We start from the raw sequence: 19534 nt of genomic DNA, 5'->3' as shown, positions 1-19534 counted from the left end.
AGGATGAAGGATGCTAAAGAGCGAGGGGATGAAGATTGGGGTGGAGGATGTTGTTGAGGATGGAGATGGAGGCTGCAGATGAAGCTGGGATTTAGGATGGGGATAATGTTGAGGATGGGGGTGGATGCTTGGGAGTGAGGTGGGGATGGGGATGATGTTGGGGATGGAGGCTTGGAATGAGGCTGAGGTGCTGCCTCCACTCCAAGCCTTGGTCCAGCACAGCCAGGCCATCCCTGCTCTGTCAGTGGCTGATGACTGGAGGTTGTGGAGGTGATGGCTGCCCTCCTGCAGCATGTCCCCAAGCTGTCCCTTGCACAGGGTGTTGCTGGAGGTCCCTTTTTGGGACAAAGGAGTGCAGACCTAGCCCATCCTCCTGGGGACTCCATTTGCCCCAGTGCATTGTCCCTATTGTCCCCATAGGCACAGGACTTTCTCCATTTCCCATCCAGGGCTTTTGCGGGTGGCTCTGCTTTGCTATTTATAGCAGGATGGTGTTTGCGGGTAGTTTTTTATCTTCCTTTGTTTTCCTGCCTGTGCCGTCACTGAGGCAGGATTGCTGTTATTAGCTGTTATGGGGAATATTACTCACTTCTGAGCACTTCCCTCCCTGCCACCCCCAGCCCCTTGTCCTCAGCTGCCTGGGAAGGGCTTCCAGCAACCCGGGAAGGGGGCACCGACACCAGCTGAGCATCCCCAATTCCCCTGCCCCCATCCCACCATGTTCCAGTAACGTCTGGGGACAAAGGAGTCCCAGCCCCTCTCCCACCACCTCAGAGGGGCCCTGCAGTCAGCCTTTGCAAACCAGCACTCAACATCGGCATTAAGGGCTCTGCAAAGACACTGAGCTCCATCCCCACTCAGGGTTATCTCCCGTTAGGTATATTCCCCAATGGGTCCAGCCTCCACCACCCCATAGTCCTTATCTGCAGCTCTGGCAGCCCATTTATCTCCTCTCTCTGTGCACGCATTCCTTCCTCTATCAGCCCAGCGACACATTCAGTGCATTCTCAAGGTTTTGCAGCAATGAATTTCCCCACTGCTGGGTTAAGGATAAAATGAATTCCCACTGGAGGAAGCGAGCAGAGGCTGCTGCTGCAGAAAGCATCCGCCTCTTCCCCCTCTCTCCGCCATGGAAGAAGCCCTTTGGTGGAGAAACCGTTCCCGGTGGGAAGCTTCCATCATTCCCGAGTTCTTGTCCCTAATGAGAGAAAGGCAGAGCTGTTGAGGAAGAGGAGCCCAAGCTGGCATGGGTGGCTGAACATGTATTGGCCCATAGGTGACATTTCCATAGAGATCCTGCTGTAACCACGCTGGTTTCCTTGTGTTTCAGACATAGGAATCAATAGGCTTTAATAATGCAGAGAGGTGCTCGGAGAGCACAAGGATGTTCGTCCCTGCTGCTGCTTCCAGCGCTGTGCCCGGGCACCTCGGGGCAATCGGAGCGCTCTGCTGCTCCCGTGCTCAGTCCCACACCACGGGTGTGTGATTGCACAGCACTGGCGGTGACCCATCGCTCTTTGTTCCCACCAGGTGCTGCGTGCCACCTGCACCACCATGGCTCTCTACAACAATGGGGCCAACGTGCCCTCGCCCCAAGAGGCCTCCAACGGCTTCTCGCAGCCCGGTGCCTCGGGCACGTGGCACAAGGCAGAGGAGGAGGTGAGGCTGGTGGAGCCCAGCCTGGTGAAGAAGGCTCACCGTGAGATCCTGGACCACGAACGCAAGCGGCGGGTGGAGCTGAAGTGCATGGAGCTGCAGGAGATGATGGAAGAGCAAGGGTGAGTGGCGGGCATCCGGGGCTGAGGTGTGGGGTAAGCCGTGACGTGGGACCCCTGTTGACTTCTCCTTCTGAAGTACCTTGAAGTGGCAGAGGTCCACAGTTGGAAGGGAATTTGTGTCTGGACAGGTTAGCCTATTCTCTTAGAATCGTAGAGCCATTAAGGTTGGAAAAGAGCACTAAATCACTAAGTCCAACTGTTTAGCCATCATCCCCATGCCCACCAGGCCATGTCCCTAAATAGAAAATAAGCATGGGGTGGGGAAAAGAAGCAGAGCGGTTGTGTTTAGCCCCAGGTGAGGCAATTACAGTGCTTCAGTTTGTCCCTGCTCTCTTCTCACTCTCCAGTTTTGGGACTGAAGCCTGACTGATGGAGCAAATGCTTCAGCACACGCAGGGAGACGGGGACTGGGATCAGCTGGGGAGAGGGAAAATGGATTGAGAGGAGGCTTCGCCAAGGCTTTCATTAAGAGCACAACTGTGACCTAGAATTAAATTGTCTCACACAGGCTGGAATAATGATTACGCCTAATTTGTCGTTATGGAAATAAATAAGGCTGACCTGGCGCCGTGGGGAGCCCGGGTCCTCCTTTTGGGTTCCCGTGCCCTGCTAGGATTCTCACTATTAGTAGTAGCATTACTGCAGCGGGTAGTACTGTGATGGGTACTGTTGTTATTGCTGTAATTGCCTTTGCTGTTATTAAGGCTATTAATAATGGTGATACACTGAAATGATAACGTAATTACAGCCGTCATCTTGGCCAACCTGGTTAATCCCCCTCTGCGTGGGAGCTCTCCCGGGGGCTGCAGGGGAAGTGCTCTGGGGGGGTTTCTTGCTCGGGGGATTGATCTCCAAGGGCAGGGCCCAGTGGGACCAGGTGCTGTGATAGCAGAGAAGGGTTTTGGGGCATTGGAGCATTCCTTCCGTGCGGATGGCTCCTCCTGATCCGGCTCTGACTGCTGCCCACTCCAGACTGCCTGCAGGGTTCCTTCTGGCTGGTGGTTGGATTTCTTCTCTGGATAAGAACTGTCAGCAATTTCTCCTCCCTTCTCCACCCTGTTCTCTGCATTCAAGGCAAAAAAAAAAATATACAACCCACCTTCTGCTAGGGTTAAAAGCAGCTGCTCTGCAGCCAATCCTCAGGTTCCCCATGCTGCAGGGTGAGTATCCATGATGCAGCTGGTGAGGTGCAGAGCAGCGTTCTGGGGGTGCTGCCCTGTTTAGGGGTCTCCCAGCGCTGGTGGGATGCAAGGCGCAGGAAACAACCTCAGCTGCCTGGTTCACCACCCTCCTGCTGGGCAGCCCTGTCTGGTTGGAGTATTAATGAGTCCATTTCAGTGCAAATGAGCTCATTAATATTAATTCCTCTTTCATTATGGTTGAGCTGTGCACCCGACTGCAGGATGTGGTCCAGGTGCTGCCCCATGCCTCGCTCTCCAGGGGAGATTGCCGGAAGCACGGTGATTTTCTCCATTTCAGTACAGAACCTTCAGGTTCAGGTCCAGGGGATGCTCTGGTGCCTTTGTGCCAGTGCAGGATGCAGTATAGAAGTGTCCGCTGTCACTGATCCTCCTGTGTCTCTGGCACGGCTGGAGTGCTGTGCTTTGCCGCGGCTGCTTGCAGATGCCAGGGACAAAGTGATTAGTGTCTCTCGTTAATAACCCTGCAGTGGCCTGAGTCAGCGTTCGGCGTTAGCGCAGTGCTGGCTTGGCTGCTGGGACGCAGCACAGTGTGGGGACAAGCAAGGGAGGCTCATGTAGGGATGGAGGAGGGAGCTGGCCTCACCAGCTATGAGGACGCAAGGTGTCCTCATAGTTGTCCTCCTCTTTTACTCTTCCTCTGCTCAGTGCTGCTTAGGAAGGGAACACAGGATTGAGGGAGTGCAGAGCACCAGGAGGAGGGTCCTGCTGTCCTCCAGGCCCTGCTGACCATCACAATGCCACCTCTCCTTCCCAGCCCCTCTGGCCACGTGCCACTCCTAAGGGCATGGGAGGTCATCAGCACGTCCCTGCCCTGCGTGCCCCTTTGGCCATTCCCCCTCCTCCTGTCCCGGCCTTTGGGGGGCACACAGTCCCTGGGGAGCCAATGCCGTAATTGTGCCAGCTCTGACTGCATCTCTGCCCACCCAGGTACTCAGAGGAGGAGATCCGGCAGAAAGTGGGGACCTTTCGGCAGATGCTGATGGAGAAGGAGGGCGTGCTCACCAGGGAAGACCAGCACGGGCGCCAAATGTAAGCGAGGCAGCTCTGAATCTGCCCATCTCTGTCCTACATGTTTCTGTCCCAGGAATACATATCCCAGATTGTCACTGAGGATGGGTGGATATATGAGGATAGTTGGATAGATGATGGATATAGAGGGTGAGTGGGGGTAGATTGTTGGATGGATGGATGGATGGGTGGATGGATGGATGGATGGATGGGTGGTTAGACAACTGGTTGGTTGGTTCATTTGCTATTTGATTGGTTGGCTGACTGGAGGCAGACTTTGCCTCTCTGAGGCAGGGTACTACCTCTAGAGAGGTTCTCTCTCCCCAGTTGTTTATCACCCATTGGGTGCTCTATAGAGGTGCCATTATTGCAATGCTCCTATTTCAGCTGATGAAACCAAAGCATAGAAAGGCTGGCCACTCACTCACCCTTCCAGCCAGTGGTGGAGAGCAAGCTGCAAGTTTGGTGTTCACCAGGCTGTGTGTGTGAGTCCAGCCACTCATGCCCTGACTCTGCCAGCCCATAAACATCACTGAGGTCAATGGAGCAGAGCAAAGCACTAGTTTGATCCTATATGATGTTCAGCCCATGCTTCACTGTTGCCCACTCCTGCTGTGTTGGTTGCTTCTCCTGCCCTCTCCAGGGCTGAAAACACAGCTTCTCTGTCTGGGTAAAAACTCCTCACAAGGATCTGCTCCGTTTTCATGCTGATTTATTGGTGTGATGCTTAATGGCCCAGACAGCATGGCTGGTCTGGCGCACACCATCTATCAGCCTGGAAACCAGGTCACTTGGGACAGGAATAGATGCTGCAGGTCCACTGAATATTAATGCTTCATTAGGGTCAGGAAATCAGGGCGAGGGGGAGGCGGGGAAGCCACTGTGTTGGGGACAGCCTTCCTCTGCCAGCAGCCACCAAGCAGGACCAGGGCTCAGCTGTGCCCAACCCCACTTGGGGTGCCCATCCCCATCCCCACCCCAGAGACCATCTGGGTCTTTCTCCAGGCAGGTGGGAAAACCAAGGCGTGGGGTAAACCAACCTGCCAGGGTCGCTCAGGCAGCTGAGAGTCCTATTGGCATGTTAACAAGTGGCCTTTGCCTGTGGGGCACAAGTCGTTTCCAGGGCATCTTCCCAGGAGAGGCTGCCCATCTCATTAGGGCTGGTGTTTTAATGAGCACATGGCGAAGCCAGAGGTGTGTCCAAGGGTACCCCAGAGTGGCTGTCGCCTTTCCCTGATTGCAGGCTTGCTTTGGAAGGGTAAGCGTTAGATTAGCCCATGGGCTATAAATAATAGTGCTGAGTTGGAAGGTCTAAAGCAAGAGACTGCAAGGAGTGCACAGCCAGGAGGTGCAGGGAGGAAGGAAGCACAGATAGGTCCCAAGGAGCTGGTGCTCCGTGTGATGGGGATATGACCTGTGGAAGTCCCTGCTGAAGGATGGCTTGGGTGCCAAACCTCTGCACTGCTTGAAGGTATACCAGTGCTTTAATAAACACCCACCACTTTTGCAATGACCTGGGAGAGCTCTCAGCACTTACCTTGTCTGCTGGTCTTGTTCCAACACCTCCCAGGCCCATGTTTCTGAACCAGCTGCTCTCTTTTCAAAATACATGCAAAAGCTCAGCATTGTCTGCAGAAATCCCCAGGGGAAACTGAGGCACCAAGCAGAGCCATGACCACCTGAGCCCTAGCTTGCTGTCTGCGCCCTCCTAGCTCCTGTCTGTGCATGCACAGCCTGCTCCTGGCAGGGGGACGGCTTGATGGACAGACTGGTAGGCTTAAAAAGAAATGCAGGCGTGTATCAGGAGAGGAGGTGTAACTGGAGCAGCACGAGCTGGTCCCGAGCTGCTGAGCACAGCTGATGGGCAATGTGCTGTCAGCAGGCTGTGGTGTGCAGCACGTGGTCCAGCACTGCCTGTGGTGCTACACTTCTCGTCAAACAGAAAATCCAGCAAGAGTTAACTCAGTTTGTGCAGCTCCTTTTTTTTTCTTCGTCCTTTCCATGGTTTGGTTGCTGTTTCAAAGGCATTGTCATGGAATAGTTGGGTCAAAAGACAAAGGACTTCACTCCTCCACTGGCTTCTTCTGCTGCCAGCCTCCAGACTGGGACATGGGGAGGAACCTAGGTTGGGACATCAGCTAAAAAGTCTTGAAGATTCCTATTGCTAAATATCCTCTGGGAGGCAAGAGTGCAGGTTCATTTGATGATGGCACCAACCAGTGTGGCTTCCCCCAGAGTACCTGGAGTTTCCTTGATTGCCTTGTTCCCTCCCAAGATGCAGTCATAGACTCACAGAATCATTGGAGATGGAAGGAACCCTTTAAGGTCATCTGGTCTCATTCCCCTTCAATGAACAGGGACATCTACAGCTCAGTCGGGCACTCATGGCCTGGTCCAGCTTGTCTGTGGGTGTCTCCAAGGATGTCCCTGATCTGAACCATGTTCCCCAACAGACAGAGGGGTGCTGGATGTGGTGATGAACCATGGGCTGCAGTGCTGTTGCTAAGGAAATGTTCCTTCAGGGCTCTTGGACATGATTTTCCTGCTCTGCCTTCCTTTCCCAGTGACTGTCACCAAGCCTCCAGGCACCTTGGCAGCATTTTGGGCTCAGGAGCTCATCCCCTGCCCCACATCCTCACTGTTCCCAGCACCACTCCTTAGGGGAGTGGGTGCTTTTCCCTTGAGGTCCCCAGGGGCTTTGAGGCTGATGGCAGAGCAAGAGTAGCATGAGGTGTGGGCAGCCAGGAGAGATGGGCATGGCCCCCCCTGCTTGCTGAGTCCAGCCCACAGCCCCGGTAGTCAATGGCAACCTCCTGTCCGTTTCCATGGCAGCAGAAAAATTAATGCTGATGAAGCTGCTGAAGAGGAAGAGGAGACCTCAGTGGCTTTGGGCCTGATGTCCCCTCCTCCCTCACCCTGGCTGACCTGGGGGACATCACCCATCACCTCCTGTGCCAAGCCTATGACAGGTCGGGCTCTGGCCCCCAAGTCCGGATCATCCCAGGCAGCTCCTGCCGATGGCAGATAATCCCCAGTCTTCCACCAGCTCTACTCACCCTAATCCAGCCCCCGCCACCGACCTGAGCTGACCCCACCAGCAGCACCCGCTCAGCCCCACTCTGCCTCGTGAGGCAGCAAAGGGATTCTGAGTGATGACGAAGACGGGGGGGTGGTGTCCTGGCCCCGGGGATGTCCTGGTGCTGACATACTGTAGAGACAGGCACTGTAGGAGGACCCCACAAAGACCTCTGCCGCGTGATGGTGATACCATGGAACTGCCATGGTGATACCCATGGAAGTGCCAGGCACTGAGTGATCACAGAACCATAGAATCGTTAAGGTTATAGAAGACCTCTCACCCCCCCCCCATGCCCACTGACCACATCCCTCACTGCCACATCTCCATGGCTCTGAAACACTTTCAGGGATGGTGGCACCCCCACCTTTCTGGGCAGCCCATGCCACTGCATCACAGCCCTTTCTGAGAATAAATCTTTCCTAATATCCAAAGTCATTCAAGAGGTGGTGACAGAGCCAGGTCTCCTTGACCCCATGTGCCAACAGCAGTGCCACCACACTGCTGTAGTCTCCCCCAGCCCCAATTCAGCCCCACCACGCTCCTCTTGGATGCCAGTCTCCCAAATTTCCTCTGTTTTCTCCTTTGCCAGAGTGATAGAAAACCACCACGGGCTGGATGGGGAGGAGTACACAGCGCAGTACCCTGAGTGTGACGAGGGCTGCCTGCTGCAGTGTGACTGCTCAGCCGAGTGCTACCACGACGACAGCAGCCACCGCGAGTACAGGTCTGGGCAGGGGGCTTTGGGGGTGTCCCCAGTGGGAGGTGGCAGCGGTTGGTGTGGGAGCAGCTCCATGTCCCTATCTTAAGTGCATGTATGATCTTCTGACACTCTCATTGGCACAGCCACAACAAGCTCAGGGACACTGAGGTCTGGGTGTGATGGACGTGGTGATATTGGCCATGGAATGGTGGATGGTTTTCTTTTCTCACCTCAACCCTTTCCTGCAGGCTGAAAAGACGGTCGAGCAGCTCCACCTCCCCACCACCCAAGAAGAAAAAGAAAAAGAAATCGGGTCACCGCCGGAGCCGGTGAGTCCTCACTTGTCCCTGCACTGTCCCCTAGACAGGGAGGCTTCAATCCTGTGTACTCTCCCTGCTCAACTCTTCTCAGCCTCCGTGGAGCCAGGGGGCACCTAAGAACCTTTGGTCCCTGTGCTGATGCACCCTAAATCCTGGTTGCTCACCCCAATGTTGGTTAGCAGTGTTGGGCTCAATGAAAGTGGGAAGAATTTGAGCGTGGCACTGGGAAGAACTTGGTTCCCTTCCCGTTTTATATTTCCTGGCACAGTGGGGGGATGCTGTCCTTAAATAACCCTTTCTTTTCTGCCTTCCCTACGGCAGCAAAAAGAGGAAACCCGGTTCAGAGCGCAGGTGAGTGTCCCTTTCCCAAATCCCCATGGCAATCAGCTGCTCTTGTCTCCTGCTGGAGGCAGTGAAGCCCACGAGGTGGCAATGGGACACAGCTGGATCTGCCTGCTCTGGCTGCAGGGTGAACCAGAGCCCTTCTGCCAAATGCTCTTTTCTGTCCCCTGAAGAAATAATTTCCTTGCAGTATTTGTGCATCTCAGGGGTTGTGCAGGGAAGTGACATGCTAATGGGTGGTGGGGATGGGGCTCCCCTGGGTCACAGGGATGGGCTTTGGGGTCCCACCCCATGGACACCACTTTCCTCCCTGCAGCTGTGACAGCTCTTCCCCGATCCGCAAGGAGAAGAAAAAGAAGACTGGAAAGAAGCACAGACGTGACAGGTGAGATGGACACATCTGCAGGGCTGGGGACACCAGACTGGTTGGTGGCTTCAGGGAGGGCTGGTGACACTCGTAGACTGGATAAGGTGGCAACGTGTGTGGAATTGGGTGCCTCTTCATGGGGCAGAATGCTCCCCAAACCATGGGCTGTCACCTCCCCATGGCCGGGAGAGCCATCCCAGTGGTTCCTGTATCCTCATCTACATCACCCCCAGGGGTTGCCTGTCCCTCGCCCCCTGTCAACTAGCTCCACATGTCTCCTTCATCCCTGCTTCCTCTTTATCCTCAGGTCTGAGTCAGGCTCTCGGAAGAAGAGAAGACACAGGTGAGGGTGAAGGCTGCCGGAGCCACACCACTACCACTCATTCTGTCCCCCTCACCCCAACACTGATTGTCACTCTGGAAGTGACGAGGGGCCACCCTATGATCTGGATGTGCACTGGCCAGGGCTCAGCACAGTGACCCATTGCAACCAGATGCTGCCGGGCTTGGGGAAGTCCCTGCATCCCATCTCTGCCCTTTTACTTTTCTGCCCTCCCCACAGGTCCCGCAGCCCCAAAAACAAGAGGAAAGAGAAAAACAAAGAGCGCAAGAGGTGAGATGCTGTGAGCGGGTGGCTGGCAGGATGCATGCCCCTCAACACTGCGTGAGTGCCCAGTGCAGAGGCTCATCCTGCCCATCAGCCCTGGCTGTCATCCCCACAGGTCCCGCAGTGCGTCGCCAGCCTGGCGGTCACACCGGCGCAGCAGCTGCAGCTCGCACAGCGCTTCGCTCTCCTCCGACTACAGCAACTCCAAATCCCCCAGCAGGTAGGAGCACCGTTGGGCATAATGTTCCCATGGTAGGCACCTCTGTGGGGACAGCAGAGGAGCAGGTGCTGAAGCACCTTACAGGATGCTTAAGGGGTTGGAAGGGCAGCACTGGGGAGTCAAAGCAAAATCTCAATTAGGAAAAAGCGCAAAACCCGATTTCTTGCCCCATTTTTTGTTCTTGCGCCATGATCCCAACCCAGTGTTGAGTGCCACTGTTATGCTGGCACGTGGGTGAGGATGTGCTATGCGCCTTGCTGAGCACGCCGTGCCCCACAGGCTAAGCCCCAAGCATCGTGAGGATGGCCCCAAGGGCAACAGCGCCCGCTCCAGCCGCAGCCCGTCCTCCTCCTCACCGCGCCGCTCGGCCTCACCGCACCAGAACGGGCACAAGGGCAGCGCCCAGAATGGCCGCCACAGCCATGGCCCTGCACTCGAGGAGCCAACGGATGTACGTAGGCTTTTCTTGCACCATGGTTTGCTGCCCTCTCCTCCTCTTCCTTCTCCCTTTGCAGGAATCCCTCACCCTGGCTCTCCTCTTCCCTCCTTCCCCATCTCAGTGACGGACAGACTGATGGGGACGCAGTGCTGGCTGTCCCCATCCCTGTGTAGACATGTTCCCCCAACCCTGGGGTGCTGGTCCATCTCCTGTGGGCAGGATCCCCAGTACCAGGTCTCCCTTTATGGCCACTCAGTGGATGTCACACCCTGAGGTGTCCCCTGTGGCTCAGCAGGGCCACTGTTGGGAGTGGAGTGCTCACAGGTGGCCAAAAAGTGGGTAAAAATGGAAGCGTTATTTCCATGCCACCTGCAGCCCATCCAAGTGCAAGATCCCAGCACCACTCTATGTGCCCAGACTGAGGACTGCTGTAAGGCCAGGAGAGGTCATGGAGTGGGGCTTGGGGCTGAGCGCTAGGATTCTGGGCATCCAGGGTCCCCATGATGGGTGATAGCGGGTCCAATTGTCCCCAGCAACACCAAAAGTCCCAGCAAAACCCAGCTGTGCTGGGGGCTTGTCCCCACAAGGGATGAGGGGACCAGTCCCAGTTTAACCAGTAATGGAGCACCTCTCTACATTCTTCTTTGCTGTTTGGGGTCTGGGTGCCAAGGAGCCCCCACCCCGGGCATCTCGCATTGCCCATGAGTTCCCTTGGCTCCCCAGCTCTAGAGGGGACTTTTCTCCGACAACTTTTCTCTCTTTCTCTCTCTCTTTCTCTCTCTGTTTTTGTTTTCTTTGTTGTTTTTTTTTTTTTTTCCTTTTCTTTTAATCCCATCTGTGTTTTTCTTTAGCCTCCCATTTGAAAAAAACCCGAACGGTAATATACAATTCCATTTCTTGCTCAGCAGAAGCAGGGAAGAGGGGGAGGGAAGGGCAATGAAACCACGCTTTTTTTCCCCACTTGTTTTAGTTTCCTTTATCATGATTTATTTTCTTTTCCTTCATAATGTACAGAAATGCAAACAATATATATCTCTCTTATTTTATTTCCCCCTGTCGTCGTCGTGTTGTTCTAGAATTTTTTGCTTTCGTGTGTATTAATGTGGAGAAGAAAAAAAAAAAAAAAAAAAAAGAAACAGAAAAACCAACAGATGTGTTTCTAAAATATTGACAGCCGTTGAACATTGTACCTCCATCCTCTATGTTTTGAACGAGGGCTTTAAAAGGGAAGCTAACCGAGCGGCCGTGCGCCATGCCCGCCCTCGGCTCCGAGAGTCGGCCGCGGCCCGGCAGCTGTCCGTGGTGCTGACGGGGGTCTCCTCCCCACGCTGTACCCCAGCAGGACGGGGCCGTGGGGGCCGCGGTGCCCACCTACCGTTGACCCCCTCCCGGCCATACCATGCCGTGATGCTACCATACTGCATCCCGAGCATCCGGAGCATCCCGAGCATTCTTCCCAGCAGCGGCAGGGCTGAGCACCCAGCCTCCCCCAATCTCTCCAAAACTACTCGATTCAGCCCATTTTTCCTCATCTCCCTGCCCAGCACCGCAGGCTCCCCGATCGAGGCAGGGTGCTGTGTGATGTTGACTTCCCTTTTAAATTCCCCGTCCCGTCTCCATCCATCCTCGCCTCCAGCTGCCTCCCCATCCTCTTTGCATTTGTCCTTCCTCCCCATCTCTCCCTCCTCCTCCTCCTCACCTCGCTCTCTCACTTGCACACACTCTCTGTAACTGATTTCTCTCTGGTTTTCTTTGGGCCGGTGCTGAGACAGCCCTCCCGGCCTCCACACGTCCTGCTCCATCCGCTCCCCTTGCATGTTGTTTGGGATTTGGTCGTGTCCAGCAGCCACTTTTTGGACCGAATCGCAGTGTTGCTGTCTAGGGGCTGGGTTACACACAAAGCTGGCAAACCCGCTGCGGCCGCGAAAGCCACTGGCTTTCCAATTAAGCACAATGAAAAAAAAAATGCAAACGAGACCAATTATATATTAAAAACTCTAAGCAAAGCAAACTTGATTAGCAAAGGGGTCTAAATCACATTACTAAAGAGTCATTGTCTTTTTCCCATTCTGCACTCCAAATGTGGAGATTATTGTTTTCTTTTTTATTATTGCATTCCTGTCACTGCCAATTCAGAAGGTAGGTATTTCGTCCACCTCTGCACGTTCACTTCTGCAGATGAGCCTGTTGAAAAGCACCGTAGCTTGATTTAATGTTATTTTCTCTTTCTTTCTTACTTTCTTTCTCTTTCTTCCTTTCTTTCTCTCTTTTTCTCTTTTTCATTTTGTCTCTTTTTGGTGGCTATATATGATTTTTTTTTCAATTTGTATGGTTTTCCCCAGTTAGCTGCAAAGCCATGCTCTTCTCTTACGTTCTTTTTTATTATTTTTTTGCCCTGTTCATGTAAAATTTTTCTTTCTTTCTGCCTTTTCTCTTTTCCTCGTTCTGTTGGTAGAATGCATTTCTGTGTGTTTTAGCCCTCCGAGTTTGTGTTTGTTCCCACAGATGGTACAGTCACGTTGGGTCGGGCTGAGTTCCCCCGTGCTTCCTTAGGGGCTGGATAACAAGATGGATTTAATGAAATAGAGGCAAAGAGAAATAGGCACATCCCAGTGTGTGAGAAGGATTTATGGAGCTATGGGTGTTTTGGGCTGCAGGATGGGGAGGGAGGAAGGGCCAGCAAGAGAGAAATCGAGGGAGATTGGATATTTTTTGCCCCTCCTGGGGCTGTTGTGGCAGTGAGCTGAAGGGACCTGGGGAGAGCACTGGGGGCTGCAGAGATCTTCTGAGATCTTCCATGCCCAGAACAAGTACCCGGAGGTGTTTTTCCTCTGGACTGGACCTTTGCAAGGGTTTATTTGGATCATCCTTATTTTTGTCTTGCAATAGAAGCCCCTTCTGCCCTCCCCATCCCTTTTTCTGTGTTTCGGATGTGGACCCCATATCCGCACAGCATGGATGGCAAATGTGGGAATGCCTCACTTGGGAGGAGGTCCCTTCACTCTGTCTTTCTCTCTCTTCTTCTTCACTTGGATTTTTCCTTGGATGTAGGGCTGGGGTGCAGTCACAGCCCGATCCCTATGTGGGTGCCGATGGTGGGGCATCCATCCCCACTGCCACTTTTCCCCCTTGCTGGAGCAATGACAGCAGCAGCCAATTATTGAAGCAATTGCTAAAACTGCACCAAACCACCCTCCTCATTTCCCTCAGGGCTCTGCGGCTGTAGAGTCTGCAGGTGCTGGCTTGGACCACTTGTCCATAGGAACGAGGGTGTGATGGGGACGTGCCGACAGCAGCATGTCCTTTTGGCAGCATCTTCCTTGCAGACCCACAGTACATCATCCACTTCTCTTTAGGGGGAGAAAAGCAGCATTTAGGATTAACTACATTTGAGGCAAAGGGGATGGTGGAGAAATGAGGTCAACGGCCACCCCGAGGACAGCGGCACCTCCCAAATCTCCTTAAGCCCCATCAGATCACACAGGATTTACCCTTCATGGGCATCAGGAGCTGATGGAATGGGGGAGACTTCCCCAAAGCCTTCCCATAGCCTAAGACCTTCAGCCTCGTTCGGTTGGGGTGGTCACCACGCCGGTGGCCCCGTGTCACTGCTGGGTAGTCAGGATGGGTCCCCGACGCCCGATTTTGGAGTGTAGTGAAGGGAGTTTTGTTTTATTTCTCTCCTCTCTTTGTCTCTGTCTCTCCTCCTCTCTCTCTTTCTTTCTCTCTTGCATTTTTGTGAATCTAATGATGCACTTATATTGCCCCGCTTTTCCCTTCTCTTCATACCTTACCTACTAAAGGAGGAAATGCCACTTTTTTGGTAAGTGGATGTTAACCAAGAGGGACTTAAAAAAAAAAAAAAAAAAAAAAGCATATAATGGAAAAAAAAAAAAAAAAAAAAAAGGAAGCAGAAATCAAAGTCTGTGTTGAGTGCTGATGAGAACTTAGCAGTTCCCTGCAGAGTCACAGCTAACAGATCAATGCGTATCCCAGGAAGAGTTCAGAGACATTCATTTATCTCAGTAACGATGACATTTGTGAAGTTTTGGTTTGGTTTTCCTTTGATTTCGATGTTTTCTTCTTTCTTTTGGTTTCTTTTTCCCTTCTCTTCCCTCACCCCCCAACTCCCTGCCTTGCCCTCCATTGTTGCTCTGTGCCGTCTTCTTCGTTTCTTGATTTGTTTTAAGCCAAAAACCTTACTATCTATAAACCTACGCATATATAAACATTATAGACTTCTATATATGTGCATGCCTCTGTGTGAGCAGCCCTCCCACCCCGCACCCGCCCAGCCCCTCACCTCTTTGTTCCCCCCTCTGTCCTTCAGCTCACTCTAACTTACTCTCCCCCTTTCTCCCTCCTCTCATCTTTTCTTTTTTTCTCATTTTCCTCAGTTATTTTGGGTTTTCCTCCCCTTTTCCTTCCACCTCTCTTGGTTGGGGTGGGCGGGCGCTGGGATTGCTTTCTCTCCAGGTGTCCGGGGGGTCGTTTCTTTCCCTTTGAGCTCTCCCTCCCTGATGACTTTGGGTTTCTTGGATTTTTTTCGTCTCCCCTACCCAACCCCTCTTTGTTTCTTTGTCTTTTCGTTGATTTTTTTTATTTTTTATTTTTATTTTTTTGCGTTTTGCATGCGGAGGTTTGCATGACCCACGTTGTTGAGGGCAAGAGGCTGAGGAAGGTGCAGGGTAGCATCTGTGTAGCCTGCCTTAATGCGATGTGCGTTGACGTTGTGCACCAAGCCCCGGCCCGGCGCGCTCCACTAAAGACCGCTTTCTCCTTCTTTCTTCTCCTCTCCCCTCCGCCTGTCCCCATTCTCTCTGTCTCTCTTCCCCCTGCCAGAGGCCGGCCTCGCCATCCCCTTCTCCACGGCCTCGCGGCAGGACGGACCCGCCGTCCCCTCGCACCAGGGGCGGCCGTCATGGTGCCCACTCGCCCTCGCCGGAGCGAGCCAAGCACGGCCACCGGCACCGCTCCCGCTCCGCATCGCCGCCCCGGCACCGCGGTCAGGCCCCCCGCCTGCCGGCCCCAACGGGGCTCAGCCCCACTGGCTACAGCAGTGACTCGGAGGGCTCAGTGTGCTCGCACCCGCTCAGCCCCGACAGGACCCACGGTGCCCACGCTAAGAAGTAAGAGCAATCTGGGTGCCACTACATCGGAAGCATGGGTATCCAGGGTGTCCTGTTGCTATCCAGGTGTGGGATGTGCTCCAAGACTAGGGTGGGTGGCCATTGGGTTGGCGTGCTGTTGGAGAGCGATTCCAGTGGGGATGGGTGAGCCCCATAGTGCCCAGACAGCTCTGTGGGATCTTGGCGCATCAGGTTGGATGTCAAGAAAAGCTTCTTGACCAAGAGGGTGGTCAGGCACTGGGACAGGCTCCCCAGGGCAGGGGTCATGGCCGTGAGCTGCTGGAGCTTGAGGAGCATTTGGACAATGCTCTCAGACATATGGTTTGATTTTGGGTGGTCCTGTGTGGAGCCAAGAGTTGAACTCAATGATCTTTACAGGCCCCTTCCAACTCAGGATATCCTGTAATTCTACCCAGCAGGGAGTGGGACCAGATGGCCCTTAAGGGCCCTTCCAACTCAAACAATGCAATGATTCCATGATAATCAGGGTGGTTTGGGATCCACATGGATGCTTCTGCTCCTCTATGGGCTCACAGGGGACAGTCCACAGGTTGCAGAAGGAAAGGAACCATGGCGAAAACGTTCCTGTGACATTACCCCCTCTGCCCCTCTCAGGGTGAAGGACAGGCACCACCGGGGCCGTCCCAACAGCAGCTCAGAGTCGTCAGCGAAGCACTCTCGGCACGGAGCCTCGGAGCGGAGGAAGAGCCCCTCACACAGCACAGGGCACCGCAGCACCTCCTGGAGCTCCAGCGCTTCCCTCTCCAAGTCTCGCTCCCGCTCACGGGACAAGCGAGCAGCACGCAGCCGCAGCCGCTCTCCCTCGCAGAAGAAAACTGCCAGCAGGTCAGCTGGGGGACACGGCCGGCTTGGGGTCTGAAGGATGGGCAGTGGTGGCAAGCAGAGCCTGGGGACCACCCAGGCCCCTGTGCTGCTGGGTATGTGCATGGCTTCCGTGTCCCATCTCTTAGGACAGCCTCAAAAGTACCTTCAGAGAGCACCCACACCTGAGAATGGGTTCCAGCCCTACAGGTTTGGGGAGGCGCTTTACCTGCCATGCATGGGCTGTCCCAGAGTCCCACACAGATGCCGTGTTGCCCCACGTGCCTCTAACGCTCCTCCTTGTGTTGGTATAGAGAGAAAGACAATGAGCCTCGAACACGCCACAGTGACCCAGACCCTGCTCGGGCCCGGCGTCGCTCCCGAAGCTACTCCCCAATCAGGAAGAGGAGACGTGACTCCCCCAGCTTCATGGAGCCCAGAAGGATCACCAGGTAGGTCCCAGCATGAAGTCTGTGCGTGGTCTGTGTCCAGACTGTGCTCCCAGACAGCCCCAAAGGGTGGGTGAGTGGTTAAATGGACGGATGGATGGATGGTTGGATGCGTGGATGGTTAAGTGATTATATGGATGTATAGATGGAAGGAAGAAAGGAAAGATCACAGATCGGTTTGGGTTGGAAGGGACCTTTATGATCACCTAGTTCCAAACCCCCTGATAGAGGCAGGGACACCTCCCTCTAGAACCAGTTGCTCAAAGCCCCATCCTGCCTGGCGTTGAATGCTTCCAAGATGGATGGATGGTTAAATGGAAGGAAGGAAGGAAGGAAAAAAGAAAGGAAGGAGGAAGGAAGGAAGAAAGGAAGAAAGAGTGGATGGATAGATGGATGGATGAATGCTTGGACTGGCTTGGTGAAAGGCTGCATGAATGGATGGATACATGTACAGAAGAACGGATGGGTGAAAGGATGGATGGACCAGTCGCTGGACAAACATCTGTAAGGACAGCTACATAATCCTAAGGATGAAGGAAGAGCCAATCAGGCTGGTCCAGATGGATAACCAGACTGCCTCCAGTACTACAATCTTCTGGTCTCTTCCCATTTACAGACAGAAAATAAGAATAATTTTACTCCATGTGTGTATATTCCAGCAAGAAGTCCATTTGTCTCCTGCCCTCTAAATGCAGTTTTCTCCTTCCTGAGATCCTATTGACTCAGGATGCCAGGCTCTAAGACAGGCAATATTTAGTGCCAGACAAAACACTGCGTGCATATATAGCACCTCGTTAGCATGCAGCGCTGGCGGCATTAGTGGTGCTGAGCTGAGATTACCTCGTTTCTGACCTATTTGTCTCCCTTGCTATCAGGGTCTGAGCATGGCGCTGGCTGGATTTTCAGTCACAGGCTCTTGCTCACTATGGGAGGATTTTGATTTCTCCTGGACTGGGCTGAAGTCGTAAGACAGAACAAGAGAAATATTGCCCATCTCAGCCAGCTCTGCTGTCCTGACCGTGTCACCCCCCCACAGCCAAAATTCCCCAGAGCTGCAGGGTTGCCGGCGTGTGGCCCAGCAGATGACATCTTCATGGCACCATGTACCACCTCCTGTGCCCCTCCTTCTCCCTCAGTGATGCCAATGTCTCCTTTTCCATTTCATCCCAAGGTTCCCCTCGGAGAGCATCGCCGCCTGCCTGGCTCGCAGGGTAACCTCTCCCCTTCCTTCTTCTCTTCCTCCCAGACTGCTCCAATCTGTGCGTCTCTCTCCGGTCCCTCTAACGCTGCTCACTGCTGTGTAGGGATGGGACAAGGGGGCAAGGAATGAACTGCTGCGTCCCTTGCAATTGTGGGGACCTGCAGGGCTCTGGGCTCAGCACCATGCACTGCTCCGGATGTCACTGCCCCATAGGAGCTGGTGCGGGTCGAAGCTCGGGCAGCCTGACGCTGGCTAATCCCTAACAACTCTTTTTCAGCAGCTTTCACTCTTTGGTGGCTGGGAAAACACAAAAGCCACATTAACCCGCTCACTTTCTGTCCTCGGCGCTGCCTAATCCAGGACTAACACCCGGGGCGAACAGGGGAGAGGAAGGGGATGTGGGACGGGTACTGTCACCCTGCAGCCACCCCAAGCGCACTGAGGTGGAGGTTGGGCCGTTGCTCCCCATCCCTCCCCTAACCCACACCAGGACTGTGACTCGGTTTCCCTTTTCCCTCCGCAGCGCTCGCAAGCGTCCCATCCCCTACTACCGCCCCAGCCCCTCGTCCTCCAGCTCGCTGAGCACCTACTCGTACAGCCGCAGCCGCAGCCGCAGCTACGACACCTACAGCACCAGCCGCAGCCGCAGCCGGACTCGCAGCCCCCCCAGCCGCTCGCGCAGCCCCCCCAGCCGCAGCCCCAGCTACAACAGCCGCAGCAGCTCCGAGAGCGCTGGCTTCTGAGCCCCCCCGCCCCAACCAGGAGCCTCCGTCCCACCCCAGGAACAGGGGATTGCCAAGGATGGGCCGAGCGGGCGGGGGTGACCCTGAGCCTGGAGGGTATTTGGGGGTTGGGAGATGGGGTGGGGGGTGGCTTATTTTGGGGGGACAGGGTGGGCGAGCACAGAGCGAGGGAACAAATCACATCGACATAGCTGGGGGGGTGCTCCATCCAGCGGTGCTTTTTGGGGTATTTGGGACTTTTTGAGCACCTTTCCCCAATCCATGCCTAGCTGGAGTGTGCGATGTGGCCCTAAAGGAACTGCAGCATCTCACTGACTTGTATCCCTGTGGCACCCCTGGGGACAGAGGTGACACGAACTATCCTGGGGACCCAACAGCCCTGGGCACCACAGAGCCACCGATGAACAAAGCATCGCCACATCCCCAGTGCTCATCCCGCACGGGGTTACGGGCCCAAGGAGTGGGCTGGGATCCCCCCCCCCCCACTCCAGGGCTTTGCATCTCCTGCCCCTGAAGAACAAATGCTGTCAGGTCTGGATTTGGGGTGAAAAAGGTGTGTTTTGGGATGCGTCTCACCGTGCTTGTGGGGTGGTCCTCACCAAGGTGCCCCCTGCACCCCCGTTGCTTTGGGCGCCCCTGGACACGTGGTGCTCCCTCTGAGCACTGCGACCCCAGCTGGGTGCCCTGGCCACCTCCTGCTTCAGTTCCTGACCCAGATGGCTTTATGGTGACACTTTCCCCAAGAACTGCAGCCCTGGGGGATGGCTGTGGCTCCTCTCCTGGAGGATGCTGCACTGGCACCATGGTGTGGCAGTGGGTTCGCTGTGCCCTGGGGCTGGAGCATTCCTGCAGCCCTCCCTGGAGCTTTAATGAGAGATAAAGGATGCGGCCCGCACGCTTTGCTGACAGCCCCAATTCCACAGCGTTGTGCTGATTTTCCAAAAAAAAAACAAAAAACAAACAAACAAAAAAGGCCCTTCCTGGGGGCATCCCCCTGGCCCCACTGTTGGTGTTTAATCCACATGGACCGTGTGTTTTCCGCCTGGTTGGAGGAGGATGAAGCACTGAGCCGGGTGGGATGGGAGCACAGCTGCTGGGATTAACCCACAGCGCCGCAATGGGATCAGG

At 54.6% G+C, this 19534-nt stretch overlaps 1 protein-coding gene across 1 annotated transcript; it reads left to right on the top strand.

Moving 5' to 3' along the window:
- Positions 1-1554: 1554 nt before the first annotated feature.
- Positions 1555-18406, top strand: SRRM3 (serine/arginine repetitive matrix 3; the record flags this gene model as incomplete). The annotated part of the gene is made up of 14 exons (XM_079545053.1): positions 1555-1778; positions 3908-4009; positions 7657-7791; positions 8016-8096; positions 8409-8438; positions 8746-8814; positions 9104-9139; positions 9359-9409; positions 9519-9623; positions 9903-10074; positions 14905-15191; positions 15807-16037; positions 16328-16465; positions 18187-18406. 14 exons carry the CDS (start codon positions 1555-1557, stop codon positions 18404-18406), a joined length of 1881 nt encoding a protein of 626 aa, XP_079401179.1.
- Between the last annotated feature and the right edge of the window lie 1128 nt (positions 18407-19534).

This window comes from Tetrao urogallus, assembly GCF_951394365.1.
Source record: "Tetrao urogallus genome assembly, chromosome: 20".
NCBI classification, from domain to species: Eukaryota; Metazoa; Chordata; class Aves; order Galliformes; family Phasianidae; genus Tetrao; species Tetrao urogallus.
Note: the sequence above shows the minus strand (reverse complement) of the source record. Positions and strands in the feature narration are given on the sequence as shown.